A 16,933-nucleotide genomic window follows, 5' to 3' on the forward strand; every position below is an offset into this window, starting at 1 on the left:
GGTAGGCAGTAGCAGAGCTTCACTTAAAGCTCCACGGAAAGCTGGTTTGTCTAGAGTGCACACATCTCAACCGAAGTTGTGTTTCAGAGCCTTTGCCAGGCTTAGCTATTAAATTCTGTAAAAGAAGGAAAGCACTTAGAAGTGGCACTAGCATGAGGAGTAAGAGAAACAACCTTCTTCCACTAAAAAGAAAAAGCACAGAATGACAGTACCTTAGTAAATCTCAGATCACTGAAACTCTGTGGGCATGAAATCCAAGATTGGCATCTGTAAAAATAAACCAGAAGCCTGACTAAATAGACTAAAAGATAGAGTTCATCTGGTACATGAATCCGGACAGTTAAACCAGTTACTGTGGCAGATGTGAAAGTATGGTTGCTGTGGTGGCAAAAGTCTCAGAGGTACAGTCATACAAGATAATGTTATTTTATGCAGGACTAGCAGCATTGATATGCTGATGATAGGCCTTAGTATTAACAGTAAATTAGACTGCAGAAACAAATAAAAAGTAATGAATGTATGCTACTATCAAACCACCAGTCCTACGTCCTGCTTTCAGGTGTTGCTATTGCATATCGCGGTGGAAAGAAATGGAAAATCTGCAGTGTTTCTACCAACACTGCAGTGTTTGTACCAGCAGTGTCTGCGTCAGGCATACGACAGTAGAGTGGACATGGACTTAGACTTTGCTCATTTTGACTTATAGATAAATTGCTAAATCAGACACATTAAGAATTTCAGAAGAGTTAAACAGAGATTTTGGGGTGAGCTTTTTCAGGTAGTACCTGAGGCTTCATCATGCAGAGGAGATATGAGCCAAATTCCGTTGCAGTTTAATCAGTTAAATTAAGTAGCTTGCTTGGCAGCCTCACATAAAAATGGACAGCCTTAAACTTGTAACATCTGTCCATTTTATCCTGCACTGTAGCAGAACACATACAGGGACACACAAATAACTAGCAGAAATGTCTTTGTGTGTGTGGAGGCGGGGTATTAAAGAGGTCCCCTTTCACATGCTTGAAAGCTTTTTTTAAGAAGCTGTTCTCTCTGACTAGCATTTACTTCAGGCGTTGCTAACTGCAGTTGACTTGATATCTCACAGCTTTTAATTATTAATTTAGCAAGGCTTTGTTTCGTTCTCCCGTAGTGAGGAGGAATAGAAACTTTTATTGCCAGTTAAATGTGTTGGCTTTGCACACAGGGCACACAGTGTCATCTTGACCACATCTTACTGAGACAACTGCAACTTCACTGGATCGCAGTGTCTTAGCCAACAGAATGTCAAACCAGTTGTCATTTATTTTAAACAGTGTTTCAGATTGTTGTCGTTTGAGCAGTTTCTTTGCAGCCTTCTGCAGGTTTGCATCCAAAATGCTTTTCAATTTCAATTATTGCATTCTGTTTGGAATGTTTCCCTATGCTTTCTGCACACAAAAAAAGTCTACCATTTTTGATATTTTACTAAAAGTGTTTTTCTCTGGAACAAATTTCATTATATTAAACATTTAATGTGGTATCCTCAACAATCTTCAAGTTTACCTATGGTTAATTAAAGTGCTAAATACTTTTCAGGACAGCTGTTTTTAAAGTTCGCATGACACTCTCCCACGTCCCAGCTATTTATTTTAGTTCTTGCTTTGTTGCATTATGCCAAAGTAATTTAAGCTAAATTGTTTTTTTTTTCCTTGTGGTTTTGAATTTGAAAACATTTAATTTTTCTGCTGGATTTTTAGAAACTACCAAAAGCAGCTACAGTTTTTTTATGATGCTAATGCACATATGTTGCATGAATGTTACACTTTTTAGATTTGATATTGATTTGTGTATGTAATATGGAACATTGTCTGTCCAGCAGGTCACAGTGGAGCAGAAAGAGAACATTGAGGGTGACAAAGGGAAAGTGGAGAAAGGAGAAAAAAAAGAGAAGAAGGAGAAGAAAGAAAAGGCAGAGAAAAAGGAAAAAACTGAAAAAAAGGAGAAGACTGAGAAGAAAGAAAAAACTGAGAAAAAAGAAAAGAAGGAGAAGAAGAACAAGTACAAGAGTGAAAAAGAAGAAGGAAAGAAAGAGAAGGAGCGTGAGAAAGAAGAGGAGAAAGAGGCAGAGGAGCCTAAGCCTGAAAAAGAAGCAGTGGCAGCAGAGGCAGAGAAGATAGAGGGAGAAGGAGAGAGAGAAAAGGGGAAAGAGGAGGAGAAGTTCACTGAGGAAGAAGTGAATACTCCTAAAGGTCCACGCCGGCCCAAGATCATGCACTGCAAAGTCACACTACTGGATGACGCTGTGTACGAGTGCGAGCTAGACGTAAGACTGTCGCACACACTCAGACATGCATGCTGCAGCTGTTAATTAGAACCACTACTGGTTTTGATACATTTCTGACACTGTTTTACACTGCCAACCCTCAAAAGAGTAACACTCATCCCTCTAGGGCTGTTTTGTCTAGCATTAATAATGAAATAATGATATTATATGACATAAATAGCTGTCCAGAATTTCCTTTAAATTCTGCTTTAACAAGTGTATTCATCAAGTGGTACTGTAGCATGCTGTGTGCTACCTGTGTGGAAGAAGGATGATGGAGGCAGGGTTGAGGGTTGCAGCATCCATTGTAACTTTATTTTCTCCTAGAAAACACAAACCAAAAGCACAAAATCAAAAAAAGTCCTTGTGAGCTATGCAACTTTTTGGCTCACCCTTCTGCTTCTCATGCTGTTGCTTGCACATGCTACCAAAGCCGAACCAGCGTCACCTGTCTTTCGTTAAGGACAGTGTGAGCACCTGAGCCAACAGGGGAAAGAGACTGCATTGGCCCTGCCCTCGCTCTGTTGTTTGGCCACTTGGATCAAACAAAAAGTCTATTTAAACGGCAAGGCTTTTGTGAGCGTGCAGGGCTTGGGCATATCCTTCCCGGAGAAGACTGTGCCAAGGAGGCAGGGCTTGGGACTCGGGCACCGTCCACCCAGCCCCCACGGTTATTACCCTGTGGTCATCGCGGGCTCTTGTCTGCACTCGGAGTTCAAAACTGGCGCCTGCCACAAACCCCCATTACTCAACTCAGGCCGGCTAGGGGCTCGGGAGTCATGTGCAGGACAGGAGACTAAGAGGCTACTGAGTCAGGAAAGGCTGCGCCAGCCGCAGACACAGGCAGGGCCACACAGATATCGTCAGGTGTAGGCAAGTCTACCTTGGGTGCAGATGGGGCTGCAAGGCAGGGGGGACTAAGAGGGAGAACTCTGGCCCTTCATGTTAGGGAGAGGAGGACTAAGATGGAGAGCTCCGGCCCTTCTAGGAGCAGGCAGGGGAGGACTGAGTGCCCAGGGTGGGAGTGCAGGAGAACAGACCTGGGAATGAGGCAGGGGTTTAAAAAGAGGTGCCCCCTTCATCTGAGAAGCCAGGACAGGAAGGGGAGCACTGGTCCTTCTCGGAGCAGAGAGCGGAGGGCTGAGAGGAAGAGCTCTGGTTCTTCTTGGAGCTGGGACTGGAGAGGTTAGGATGTGTAAACCCTCCAGCCTCTGTTCCGAGAAGGACCGGAGCTTAGAAGGAGAGGTTAGGAGGGGCACGCCAAGGGGTGCTGTTTCACCAGCAGGCTGTTGACCATCCGTCGGTTTGTCATCGGCTGCTCCTCAAGCTATTTCCATTGCTTTTCAGCCTCATGAAACCTTCCTGTCACTCTCGTGGCCATCAGCAAAGCCCAGGGAACGGGCGTGTGGCCCAAATACTTCTGAAAAACATCCCGAACATTTTCAGTCTTATTTAACATTCCAGCATTACTAAAATTGCAAGATGCTGGACTTCATATGTTTTAATCCTAAAGCACTGATCCTTTACATACCATGTTACATATAATATATTGTACATATATATATCTGGCAGAACCCGAATGTGAAATTTGAACCCGATCTGTAGCCAACACATATTTTTGGAAACGAGTACCCAAACCCGACGTGAGCAGTTTGGTCATCAGGCTCTGAGCAATATTTAAAGCTGTAGTCAGAATTGCAACACTGCAAAGGTGCAGTAAAGGTATAAATATATTTTTAGAGTAAGTGAACTGAAAACATTTGATGTGTTTCTGTGCAGAAACATGTCAAAGGCCAGGAGCTGTTTGCAAAAGTGTGTGACCACCTGAACCTGCTGGAGAAGGACTACTATGGGCTTGCCATATGGGAGACACCAACTATTAAGGTACCTGAAATTTACATTTTCTACTAATCCCTTTAGGTACCATTTGACATGTTCAGATCACAGATCAGTTTCCCTGAACCATCTTAGTGTTAAGATAAGAAAAGAACATTTGGTTTAGTTCTTTTAGGCTTTTTCTTTGTTTCCCTTTGCTGCTTCTGCAATAGTGTGAAATGTAACTCTCTCTCTCTCTCGTTCTCTCTTTCTCTCGTTCTCTTTTTTTTTCTCTCTCTCTCTCTCTCTCTCTCGTTCTCTCTTTCTTTCTCTCTCTCCCTCTCTCTCTCTCTCTCTCTCTCTCTCTCTCTCAGACATGGCTTGACTTCACAAAGGAGATTCGACGGCAAGTGCAAGGTTTGCAAGTTAAGAGTGTTACTAATGACTGTTTGTAAATACTGCTATGGATATTATTTGTAATGGTATGTTTTAAAGATAATTTCTCATTTGAGTTTCATGAAGGTTATTATTTCTGTGCTTTAAGGAACCAACTATGATTTCACATTCAATGTGAAATTTTACCCACCTGATCCGGCCCAGCTATCAGAGGACATCACCAGGTAAATTGTTGTTCCTTATTTTCTGTTTTTGTTGTGTTGACTACTTCAGTATAACGATTATCTATCCATTTCTCCAAGTTATTTACTTTTTAATGCTTTTCTCATTTATTTGTTGCTCACTTGCTCTTCTCTCCTCCCTGCTCCTCTCTCACTCTGAGTGTGGCCTACATTTATTAATATAATGGAGAGCCTGTCCCTTGATTTTTGGTTAATTACATCAGGTGATGTCATGTAGAGCATCACACTGGTGGTTCCAAGCAGAGCCCAAACTGTTAATTTATTTCACATATCATTTTCTTTGTTTAATACAAAATTGACAGAATTTCCTCTTTGTACAGAGGTGTATGTTTATGTAGCTGCTAAAATGTCAGGCTTGTTTTATTAAAGGGTTTCTAACAAAATGCCGCATAAGCCTTGCTCATTATAGTCTTTATTTCATTCTGCTGGTCTACAGGTACTACTTGTGTTTGCAGCTACGCAAGGACATCATGAGTAGCCGACTGCCCTGCTCTTTTGTCACCTTAGCCCTGCTGGGCTCATATGTGCTGCAGTCAGAATTAGGGGAGTATGACCCTGAGATCCACGGCACAGATTATGCCAAGGAGCTCAGACTCATCCCTAACCAGACCAAGGAGCTGGAGGACAAAGTAATGGAGCTCCATCGCACATACAAGTAACAATGCTTACTTTTTTCTTATGGTGTGTTAAGACAGTCCTTAAAGTGGCTCATAGAGCCATAAATTTCCAAATTTTTGCTTGAATAGCTAACAAGGTTACAAATACATGTGCAAGTTCCATATTACCTGAATTCACAAGTTATGACACATCAACAAACAATACATTCTCTGATGGGGGTAAAAAAAAAATTGTGTTACCCTCTACCTCAAGTAGCTTTTGCTACTTGGCACATCACCATTGTGAATTTACTTTTTGTTTTTGTTTTTTGGGTGTTTAGTGTTACACTGTGCTCATTTCTAGATCCATGAGTCCAGCTCAAGCTGACATGATGTTTCTGGAGAATGCCAAGAAGCTTTCTATGTATGGAGTGGACTTGCATCAGGCTAAGGTACACAAGAGATGATAAGCACATCCAGAATGTGACTTTCTCTTCTGGCTTCAAACTCTATGGCATCATTTACTTAAGATTACTCGAGAGTTCAGTAATTATCTCTCCTCCCTCCAAAGTTTGCAAATTAAGACTGTTATATTGTAACTGTATATTTTAATGCAATTAAAAACGGGGTATCTGTCCTCTAAGTCACCATTTTGTACGCATAATGCTGTAGTGTTGTTTGTGTGCACAGTTCTAAAATAGCATCAAGCGTGTCTCTGCCTTATCACTCAGATTTAATAGCTGAAACCAGGTCAATCTGTTTGTATCAAGCCATGGATTTAAATAAAATATGGACTTCGTTATTCTCAAAGCTAGGGTTGGACTGCCTCCTAGTGGCGCTTCTTTGTTACTGCAGTGCCACTTTTCATGGAGAGGCACTTTTCATGGAGAGGTTTCCAATTCCATTTATTATTTAACTATTTTGAACAGCTTAGTCACTATAACGGCAAATCAATAAAAGCGATAGTATATTCAAATTGAAAAGTAAAAAAAAAAACTTTTCTGTCTTATTTTATTTCTTAGGATCTGGATGGGGTGGATATAATGTTGGGCGTCTGCTCCAGTGGTCTCATGGTTTATAAAGACAAGCTGAGGATTAACCGTTTTCCTTGGCCAAAAGTGCTCAAAGTCTCCTACAAACGCAGCAGCTTTTTCATCAAAATACGACCCTCTGAGGTACACACATGAAGCACAACAGTAAATTATATTATGTGAATGGTTCTTTCACTACCCTGAAAGTACAGTTCCACTGAAATTTATAATTTTCTTCACAAAATGATTTCTGTGTCACAGCTGGAACATTATGAGAGTGCCATTGGCTTTAAGCTGCCCAATTACAAAGCCTCAAAGAAGCTTTGGAAAGTGTGCGTGGAACACCACACCTTTTTCAGGTGAGACATTCTGTGTTCGCAAGTGTTTTGAGGAATTGCCTTGAATCTTTGGCTGCACATAAACAGTACAGTTTGAAATAGAGTATCATTTGGGAATTTATATGTTAACATTGATGTATGGCAGTTGATCTAGACGTTTTATTTAAAATCAAAAAAAAAAAAAGAGTGGATAACATTTATTGTGCTATATACTTTAGACCAGACAGTAGAAGTGGGGGGTAGGCGGTGCAGTTGCACTGTGGTCGATAGTATAGGGAGGGCCTGTGACCGCTCTCCCAAAAAAAAAAAAATTTAATTGGGCTCCTTCAGACTCTTACTCCATTGGGAGTACAGAGGGATATTCTGGCCAGTCGACTGTACTGGCTAGGCCAGTTGCGCTGAAGATGAACTAAACTAGAGCACAGCTTAGCCATATTCATTAAGATATCAACAAACCCCGTCGCCTACCTCTCTCCCCTTTAATCTCTCATACGATTGGAGGCTTCCTAAAGACTAACCGATTAATCATTTCCATGGTATATATGTAATAAATTGTATTAGATCACAGATGTGTAGTACAAATTGCTGGTGAGCTGTCTTAGCCAGTCAGCTAGAATATAGCCTCATGGTTTGTTGTTCACAACTTTGCAAAATGTATTAGAAGAGGAGAGAAATATATATTATAGTATATTTGGTGTACACTCATACCAATGTTGAACCTCAGCTGCGATCTTGGCGATTTCCTGCTTATTTGACTAAAGACCCTCAGTTTATCAGTTACATTACAAAAGAACTCAACATATTTCTGTCTATTAACAATGCAGAATCCTTCCGCAGATCCCTCTTTGGTATGGTAAACTCTCAGGGTTTATGGTAGAGGGTTAATAATCTCCTTTCTCTCCCAAAAAAAGAGAAGAGATAATCTGGCTCAGATTAACCTGGAGAGGGCAATAGTTGAATTAGAGAATAAATTCATCAAAGCTCCAGGGAAAACCATAGCAAAAAACCTTTCGCAGCACGTGCATCTCTTGACACTTCACTAACACAGAAAGCTGGCACAGCACTTTTGTACACTAGACATAGGTTGAAGCCCAGGTCCAGTTGGGTTCAGCGCAGAGTTTTATAAAACGTTCTTAGACGTTGTTAAAACCCCAATGCTTCGTATGTACCGGGATGCATTTGATAAAGGAATTCTCCCACCATCCCTAAGATTGTCTAATGTAACACTCATCTTGAAAAAGGACAAAAATCTAGAAGATCCAGCTTCATAAAGACCCATTAACCATAATGTCCGTTGATGCCAAAATCTTAGCAAAAATCCTAACTCGCCAACTCGAAGGAATACTGCCCAGTATTATTCACCAGACCAAACTGGGTTTATTAAGGGGCGACACTCCTTCAATAATGTTAGACGCGTACTTAATATCATACAACATGCTCAAATTGTTAAAGAAGATACTATTTTGCTTGGGTTAGACACAGAAAAAGCTTTTGACCGGGTGGAATGGGGATATACAGTGCCTCCAAGTAGTATTGAACCCCCTGCAGATTTTGCAAATTCAACAAGTTGCAAATAAGTTAGAGCCTTCAAACTTTGAACAAGAGTAGCATTTATTAACAGATGCCTAAATATTACAAATAAAAAATATAAGTTGCTCAATTAAATTCTAATACATTTTAAACATAAAAATTAGGATCAATTATTATTCAACCCCTAGGTTTAATATTTTGTGGAATAACCCTTGTTTGCAATTACAGCTATTAATCGTTTTTTATAAGACCTGATCAGGCCGGCACTGGTCTCTGGAGTAATCTTGGCCCACTCTTGCATGCAGATCTTCTCCAAGTTGTCTAGGTTCTTTCGGCATCTCTTGTGGACTTTGATCTTGAGCTCCTTCCACAAGTTTTCAATTGGGTTAAGGTCAGGAGACTGACTAGGCCACTGCAACACCTTGATCTTTTCCCTCTTGAACCAGGCCTTGGTTTTCTTGGCCGTGTGCTTGGGGTCATTGTCCTGTTGGAAGATGAAATGACGACCCATCTTAAGATCCTTGATGGAGGAGCGGAGGTTTTTGGCCAAAATCTCCAGGTAGGCGGTGCTATCCATCTTCCCGTGGATGTGGACCAGATGGCCAGGCCCCTTGTCTGAGAAGCAGCCCCACAGCATGATGCTGCCACCACCATGCTTGACTGTAGGGATGGTATTCTTGGGGTGGTATGCAGTGCCATCCTCTCGCCAAACACCCCGGGTATGGTTGGCACCAAAGACCTCAATCTTGATCTCATTAGACCAGAGAACCTTGAACCAGTCTGCCTCAGAGTCCTCCATGTGATCGATCATGAGCAAACTTTAGACGAAAATTTTCGCCTCAATCCACGGGAATCCAGAATTTTTTCTGGTATTACTGACTCTGGTTTCAAACAATGGGAATACTGAGGAATGTTTTCTATTGGTGGCCTCTGGTGTGGAGATCATCTTATGCCTTTTGATGAATTAAAACAAGAATCAAAATTCCCTCAGCATCACTTTTTCCGGTACATACAAATTAGGAGTTATGTTAATTCAGTTATACCCCAGGAGCATAACTTAAATAAAATAGAAAAACTTACAAGCTCTGGCCGCAAACTTAAACACTTCATTTCTTGGTGTTAAAATACATTAAACAAGGGAAATCAATTAAACACTAGTTCCAGTAGAATCGGATGGGAAATGGACCTTAACATGGCAATCTCAGATGACAAGTGTTAGGGAGTTCTGGCCCGTATTCATTTTGTCTTAGCTCCAACGAGTTCACAGAAAGACAGTTTAAGATTATCCATAGACTGTTTGTCACCCCTATAAATTGAACTAGATCAGATTTATGTGTTAAATGTCAAACAAACAAGGGCATGCTCTCGCATTACATATGGACTTGTACATATATTAATAAGTTCTGGGGTTGGATCTGCTCCGAAATTAAGCGTTTTTGACATGAATCTGTGCCTTTTGACCCCTTAGTCCTAGTTCTAAGAGCGTCATTTAATGGACTGCTGATCAAGATTTACTGATTAGGGGTCTCCTCACTGTTGCAAGAAAATGTATCTTGGTCAGTCGGACTTTGTCTACACAACCTAGTATAACTCAGTGGTATAAAACAATGCATAATATCCTCCCCCTTGAAAGATTAGCTTATTTAGATAATAAAAAGTTTAAGAAGTTTTATCACATTTGGGGCAAGTTCTTCGATTACACTAAACCAGCTATTAGAGATGTGCTACAGTGTTGAAATGGAGTAGTTTATGGTGAATGGGACTGTGTTTTTGTACCTTTGTGTCACCTTTGGTATTAATGTTGATAATATTGATTGCAGTACTATTGATAATCACTGTATTTACTGTATTGCTTTTTTCTTTTTTTAAGTATGTCATTGTACTGCATTATACATAATATTATCACACTCTGTATCTTATCTGTTTGCTATAATAAACAAGACTGGAGGGGGAAAAAAAGAAGAGGAAAGAAAGATGGAGCTGGAAAATAGGAAGGTGTGCTCAGAATAATTAATTCAGCAAGAGAGCATCAGGTCAGTCTTTAGCCTCCTTTATTTACCTGATTACTCTAGGTGGCTTGCTACTGCTGTAGGCTATTTCCCTCCATTAGGACATATCAAATTAATCCACTACTGACCGATAAGACTTCATTGTTGCTTTTCAGGCTCTACCTAGCTAACAGACTGCATTAAAATAGGCATGTTTGGAAATTGCTTACAAGAATAGGGCTATTCTTGTAAGCAAAGGTTCTGGTTCTTCTATTGTAATGTTAGTGATTTTGAAACAAACACTTGCTTCCTAGATAAATAACTTTACATATAATTTTCTCAGATGCCTGAGACTTGCCCAATAGTGTATATAATATTATTGTTCATTTTGTAGCCTACCTAACTATAATGTCCCATTTAAGTATGACTATACCATAATCAGCTTAGTCACATAAACAATCCAGTATGAATAGTGCTCTCTTCCGTATGATAGTGTAACATAAACATTTAATGATACTAGTGGGTGAAGTGGCATGCCCTGAGAGCATAAACAAATTTGAGATGGTACAATAGCAAATAAACACTCAAATTACTTTTTTTCTTATTAATTTGTAGAATTTTTTGTATGGGGGGACCATTAATTGTTTTTGCACTTGGGGGGGGGGTTTAAGATCCTAGTTACACCACTAAAATCAGGGGTACTTGAGATACCAGGGTTAAAATCCCTGAAGTAAAGTTTAATATACTAAATAGTGGGGTGCACAGTATATCACCAGCTGATTATATTGTATGCTGATTATTGGGAGAATTCAATTAAACATCATCAGTCTGATTATTGAAATTAAATTTACATTTACGGCAGTTGGCGGACACTCTTATCCAGAGTAACTTAGAATTTTATTATTTTACAGAGGTCTGTGAAAGTAGTGTTAGGAGTCTTGCCCAAGGACTCTTACTAATATAGCGTGGGGTGCTTGGATAGAACCCCAGTCTGCAGCCTGGAAGGAAGAGGTGTTACCCGCTACACTATACCAGCCACATTACTGCTGAAATTTACAGTCAGTAATTGAGCACCCTGTTTTTAGTTTGCACATGCCATGATGCATGTTTTCATTGACCTTATTGGTAGGAATTTCCCTTTTTTTAACCTCACACAAATGCAATGGATAGCATAGCCTTTAACTAAATCGTCCCACTTACAGGAGACCAGGCTTTGATATCCCTTCCTGTAATCACACCATTGCTATTCCTAATCTTAGTCATCTGCTGTTCTGAATGCCTCTGTAGAAGTCAGCTAAGTAATGCAAAATCTTTGCAAAAAATAGTGAGAACAATTTTTAATCTGATTTACCTGTTATATGGCAAAGTAAAATTAATCAAGGATGCATCTTTAGCGATGTTAACCTGTCCTACACACACATGTAAACTTCTGCAAATTTATAAAAGAATTGGTTATCGATCTTAGTTGAAGCAAAAAGACGATTTTAATTATCGCTTATTGTATTGACCTAGATATTCCATATTTGTTTGTTAATGAGAGCATTAATTAAAAGTGTTTGGCTAATACAAAACTGGATTGTTTTATTTAATACCTAAAAAAACTTTCATAAAAAAAAAAAGATGACTCGGTGAGCTGATAAATATGTTCATCGGACCTATCTGATACATCTGAACTTTCAGGGCTTGGCCAGAGATTCTAATGAACACACTTGATTAAGTACATCCCTCTGCCTGAGACTCTAGCTTAAAGCAGAACTAAACACAGAACTATACACAATAGTACAAGCCAAGGATCGGGATTATTCAGCCCTGCAGATATCATCTCACTGAAGCTGATTTTAAAAAATTATAACAAGCATAAAAACATTTCTTAGTGGATGGTGATGGAAAAATCACTGTGGGCTGGGCTTGCTGGGTTAGCTTTCACTTGCTAGTTTACTTTCATTCACTAGCTTGCCTAGACTATGGGAAGGAGTCTGTTTAAACAGGAACACAATTTTAATAAAAGCTATGTGGGAGGGACAGCCTACATCAGTCTTGTGACAGGTGACGGTGAAACTTACACCAGCTTTACCCAAGATTAGGATCATTCAATTTACATTGTCCCAGTGTAACCAGTATTGTTACTTTTTCATACTCAAGTATGGAAAGTACTCCAGTATTGTTACTAAGTATTGAGTTCCCTATAGAACTGCTGTGGGAGTTTCTAGTACATCCAGTATCTATCAGCATGGAAACTGAAGTTTGTTAGGCATTATTCCTCACTTTTTGATGTAGCTTTGGTCTAAAATAAAGTAATAAACTTCAAAATTCATAAGTATGCTCCGCAGTTCAGGTGCTGTCATTAATGCGACATAACAAAATTGAAAGCAAAAACGGAATTAGTAACTAAATGCTTAATATTTTTACTTGAGTAGAAGTAAAAATATAATACTCAGTGTACAAATCCATCAAAATTTTCCTTGAGTACATGTGCATAAATTTAACTAGTTGCTATCTTCCTGTTGGTATGATGACACAGCAGTTAGTTGATGTGATTAGAAGGTACAGAACAGGATGTAAAGATGTAAGTTCACTCTTGAAGTACCTCTACTGTAAATGAACCAAAGTGGACCCATGAGAAAGGATCCACTATAATTACTGTCTCGTCATTCCCAGGTTGACGTGTACCGAAGCTGCCACCACTCCTAGGAAGTTTTTGGCTCTTGGCTCCAAATTCCGCTACAGTGGACGCACTCAGGCCCAAACCCGCCAGGCCAGCTCCATGATTGACCGTCCTGCACCCCACTTTCAGCGCTCTGCCAGTAAGAGGGCATCACGCAGCTTAGACGGAGGTTTGTTTTCTGCTTTTCACTGCTTATCCTTTTATTTACGTCATGCATAGTGATGCCACATTATGCTAGGCCTCAAGAAAATGATGATTGATTCTCTTTGCTTATTTGTTTCCCTCTCTCTCTCTCTGTCTCTGTCTCTCTCTCTCTCTCTCTCTCTCTCTCTCTCTCTCTCTCTCTCTCTCTGTCTCTCTTTGCTCCCCCCTCCTCTTTTTTTCTCTGTCTCTGCTGTTACAGTCAGCCCACTCAAGGACAGGCATTCTCAGTTATATAACCTGTTGTGAAAACATCTGTTTTCATTTTCACTGAACACTCAAGTTTTCTTTGAAAGCTACAAAATAAAACTAGGAGTCTCACTTTTCTTCATCCACACATTTATAAATCAGAGTCACTTTATTTCGCCAAGAATGTTACACATATAAGGAATTTGTCTTAGGGAGTGCACACATGTATGATATGTAACATACTGTACAGTCCAGACAAGCACACACACTAGCAGATGTTTAACTAAGAGACAAATAAAATAAAAATACAATATGTAGGATAAATAATGTTCACCCGTATCTTGTTGCAGCTCATCCCAACAGTCTTGCGTTAAATACAAAGTACTGTTTCAGTCATGCTGTATATTTTCATCTACATGTGCTTTGGGAATGATTCCTAAACAGAAGCCTTGAAACCATGTGAAAGCACTGAGCTTAAAGATAGACAAACTGTGGGATGCATGGAACATTGCTGAGCGTTAAGTTTTACGATTCTTAGACTGAGCTGTCGTACTGAAACTTGCATGTAAGTTTTGCTGCATGAAACAAAATTTTACTTCTGTTCAGGGCTTAATCTGTGACTGAACAAATTGGATCTGCATGTGGAATAAGTAAAACTTTTTTTAATTTTTCAGTGTCGGTGAAGGAGAAAATATTTAACAGAAAATTACACATAATAAGCCACAATAACAAAATAATATTTTTTCCAGTATTTGATGTGTCCAGCATTACTCCCAGGAGAAATGGGTGAAGTCTGGGCCCTTTAGTGGCCAGTCTGTTGTTCTTAGAACATCAGCTTCTTTTTTGAGTTGCAATTTTTCTTGTGTCTATTTCATTTTCTCAGTAATGGTGTTGCCTTCTCAAAGTAGAAGGAAGGACAGAAACACTTTTTTCAGATGTGACTCAATAGGGCAGGTTGATATTCTCTTGTCTCTCAAAGATGGAAGCTTGAAGTACTATTTATCTGATAATATTTTGGTAGTTTGCCAGGTCTAGGATGAATAACTTGTATTTAATGGTCGTTTTTACTATACTGATTAACATAGTAAAATGTGATGAAGGTAACTAAAACGTAGCATGCTGTGTACCATGGCACAATGCACTTTCAACTCCTGTTTGGGCATGTGTGGTGACAGAAATGTTAATAAAACAACACAGGTGTTCATCACTCGCAAAGTTATCCTAAATCAGAGCACTTATGGAGGAATACTAAACTGCAGGTACATCACAATTTTCTCAAAGAGCAGATCCCAATCTAGTAATGCTATGAAAATATCCAGACAATCATATCTCTCTAGTGTAATTAATAGACACACAGATTTTTTTTCAAAAATTTTTTTTTCCACCATAGACCGACTAATTAACCCCACCTTTCCGCTAGTGCGTCTCATGGTGATTTATCTTATAAAATTTGCGAAGGGTTCACAATTCATTTTCAAAATAAAATAGACTTGATAAGACAGGGTATAGCTCAGCCAGCTGAAATAAGCTCCTATGATGTTCCTAATAAGCCACCTACATCAGTAATGACATCTTTCTCTGTTATCAATTATCAGGAGCTTACATCTGTTATAAACAAACTAAGTTAGTCCACATGTGATCTTGACCTTGTTCCTACTTCATTCTTTAAGATGGTTTTTGGTTGTGTTCACAATGATGTTTTAGCTATTGTAAATTGTTCACTATCAACAGTTGCTTTTCCAGACGCTTTTAAAAATGCCTTGGTGAAACCTCTGCTAAAAAAAGAGTAGCATGGATACTTCCATACTAAATAATTTTAGACCAATTTGATACCTACCTTTTTTAAGTAAAGTCTTAAAAAAAAGTATAGAGATGGCATTGGTTTGTGTTTTGAATGACCTCAGGCTAAGGGCTGATGCACAAAATTCTTCTATTCTGGTTTTCTTAGATCTTGGTGCATCTTGAGTGCTGGGTCGGCCTCTCGGGCACAGTTTTAGAATGGTTTAAATCATATTTAGGTAATAGATGACTAGCTGTCTGTCAGATAGTTCTCTGTCGATGTCGATGTCAAAATTTTCTACAATTAAATCATGAAAAAACTGAAATACTGATCATTGGTACAGAAACTCAGTAGTCAGGGGGCAGTCGTGGGCTGGAGGTTAGGGAACCAGCCCTGTGACCGGAAGGTTGCTTACCGCTCCGGGCAAGTGTGCTCACTGCCCCCTAGTGTGTGTGTTCACTGGTGTGCATGTATGTGGGTGTTTCACTGCACGGATGGGTTAAATGCGGAGGTCTTCCTCAGTTCCACAGTGTGCAAACACAGTTGGCTGATGGTTCTGAATATATAAAATAACTCAGAGAAAAACGCTTTATGAGAAACTTGGTTCTTTAGCTTTATATATCAAACCTTAAGTACAAAACCTGGGTGTGATCTTAGACTCTGAGCTCTGTTTTATCCCACATATAAACGCAGTAGCTTTCTATCATTTGAGAAATATTGCTAAAGTTCATCCTTTTCTATCTCAGACCGACGCAGAGAAACTGGTTCATGCATTTGTTACAAGCAGACTTGATTACTGTGATCAGTATACATCAACAATACATCCCTTACAACTTGTACAAAATGCGGCAGCACGCATTCTGACAAAAACAAAAAAAAGAGAGATCATATCACTCCTGTTTTAAAGAAGTGCATTGGCTACCCGTATCATTCAGAATAGATTTTGAATGACCTAGCACCCACTTACATCACAGAGTGTCTGTCTGTTTATGTTCCAGCACGTGATCTTAGATCTGCAGATACTGGCCTTCTACAAATACCTTCTGTAAAATATAGAAAACATGGAGATGCCTCGTTCAGTTATTATGCTTCTAAACTGTGGAACTCAATTCCACCTTTTATTAGACAGTCAAGCTCATCTCTTTAACTTGGCATTTAATTAAAACTCTAAGTCTAGTGGAATTTATCTTTTAATTTGATCTGTGTCATTTTCTTATAATTCTAAATTAATACTTAGAATTTCTTGTATAACTGTTTTTATCACCTGTCTGTAAAGCACTTTGAGCTTCCACCGGCATGAAAAGTGCTATATAAATAAAAAATATTATTATTATTATTATTATTGTTATTAAATGCACAGTGAGCAAAACCAATGGCCAATTAACTACTCATGCATTAGAAGCTGTTTATTTTTGGTAAATCCATATGTGAGAGAAAGTTTGATGCTTAAGAGCCTAACTAACATACCCATTAGTTGTAAGGCCCAATGTTTTTTGGTACTGAGTCTGATGCGCACACTTTTTTAGGGGTCTGAGCACTTAAGTCTTTCTTGTTGTTCTTCTTCTTCTTCTTCTTCTTCTTCTTTGTCTGCCCTAAAACTGATTAGGGAGAAGACAACTAAGTCATCCAAACAATAAACTTGGAGGGTAGGTGTAGTATCCCTACTCAGACTACTCAGGCAAGTGAAATGACCTCAGTTGATCTTATGGTGGAGTTTTAGAGTGACATTTTCTGTTTTGGCCTATATCTCCTAAACCATGAGGCCTACATTGAAAATTCCTGATTCTGTGTAATCTTTGGTTTATTCCACATAAATGCCTCACAGGATTTATTTATCTTCGCCCCCATATTTTCAAAATGTCA

General features: G+C 39.3%; 1 protein-coding gene across 1 annotated transcript in view; it reads left to right on the forward strand.

Moving 5' to 3' along the window:
• Positions 1-16,933, forward strand: part of epb41a (erythrocyte membrane protein band 4.1a) — a 71,554-nt gene that overhangs the window by 18,891 nt on the left and 35,730 nt on the right. The window contains exons 3-11 of the mRNA XM_036567048.1: positions 1,853-2,299; positions 4,079-4,183; positions 4,489-4,531; positions 4,659-4,734; positions 5,189-5,407; positions 5,713-5,800; positions 6,371-6,523; positions 6,641-6,738; positions 12,894-13,069. Of these exons, the coding sequence (XP_036422941.1) occupies positions 1,853-2,299; positions 4,079-4,183; positions 4,489-4,531; positions 4,659-4,734; positions 5,189-5,407; positions 5,713-5,800; positions 6,371-6,523; positions 6,641-6,738; positions 12,894-13,069 (1,405 nt within the window). The remainder of the gene's footprint in view (positions 1-1,852; positions 2,300-4,078; positions 4,184-4,488; positions 4,532-4,658; positions 4,735-5,188; positions 5,408-5,712; positions 5,801-6,370; positions 6,524-6,640; positions 6,739-12,893; positions 13,070-16,933) is intronic.

The sequence above is a fragment of the Colossoma macropomum genome, unplaced genomic scaffold, assembly GCF_904425465.1.
Source record: "Colossoma macropomum unplaced genomic scaffold, Colossoma_macropomum, whole genome shotgun sequence".
Lineage (NCBI taxonomy): Eukaryota > Metazoa > Chordata > Actinopteri > Characiformes > Serrasalmidae > Colossoma > Colossoma macropomum.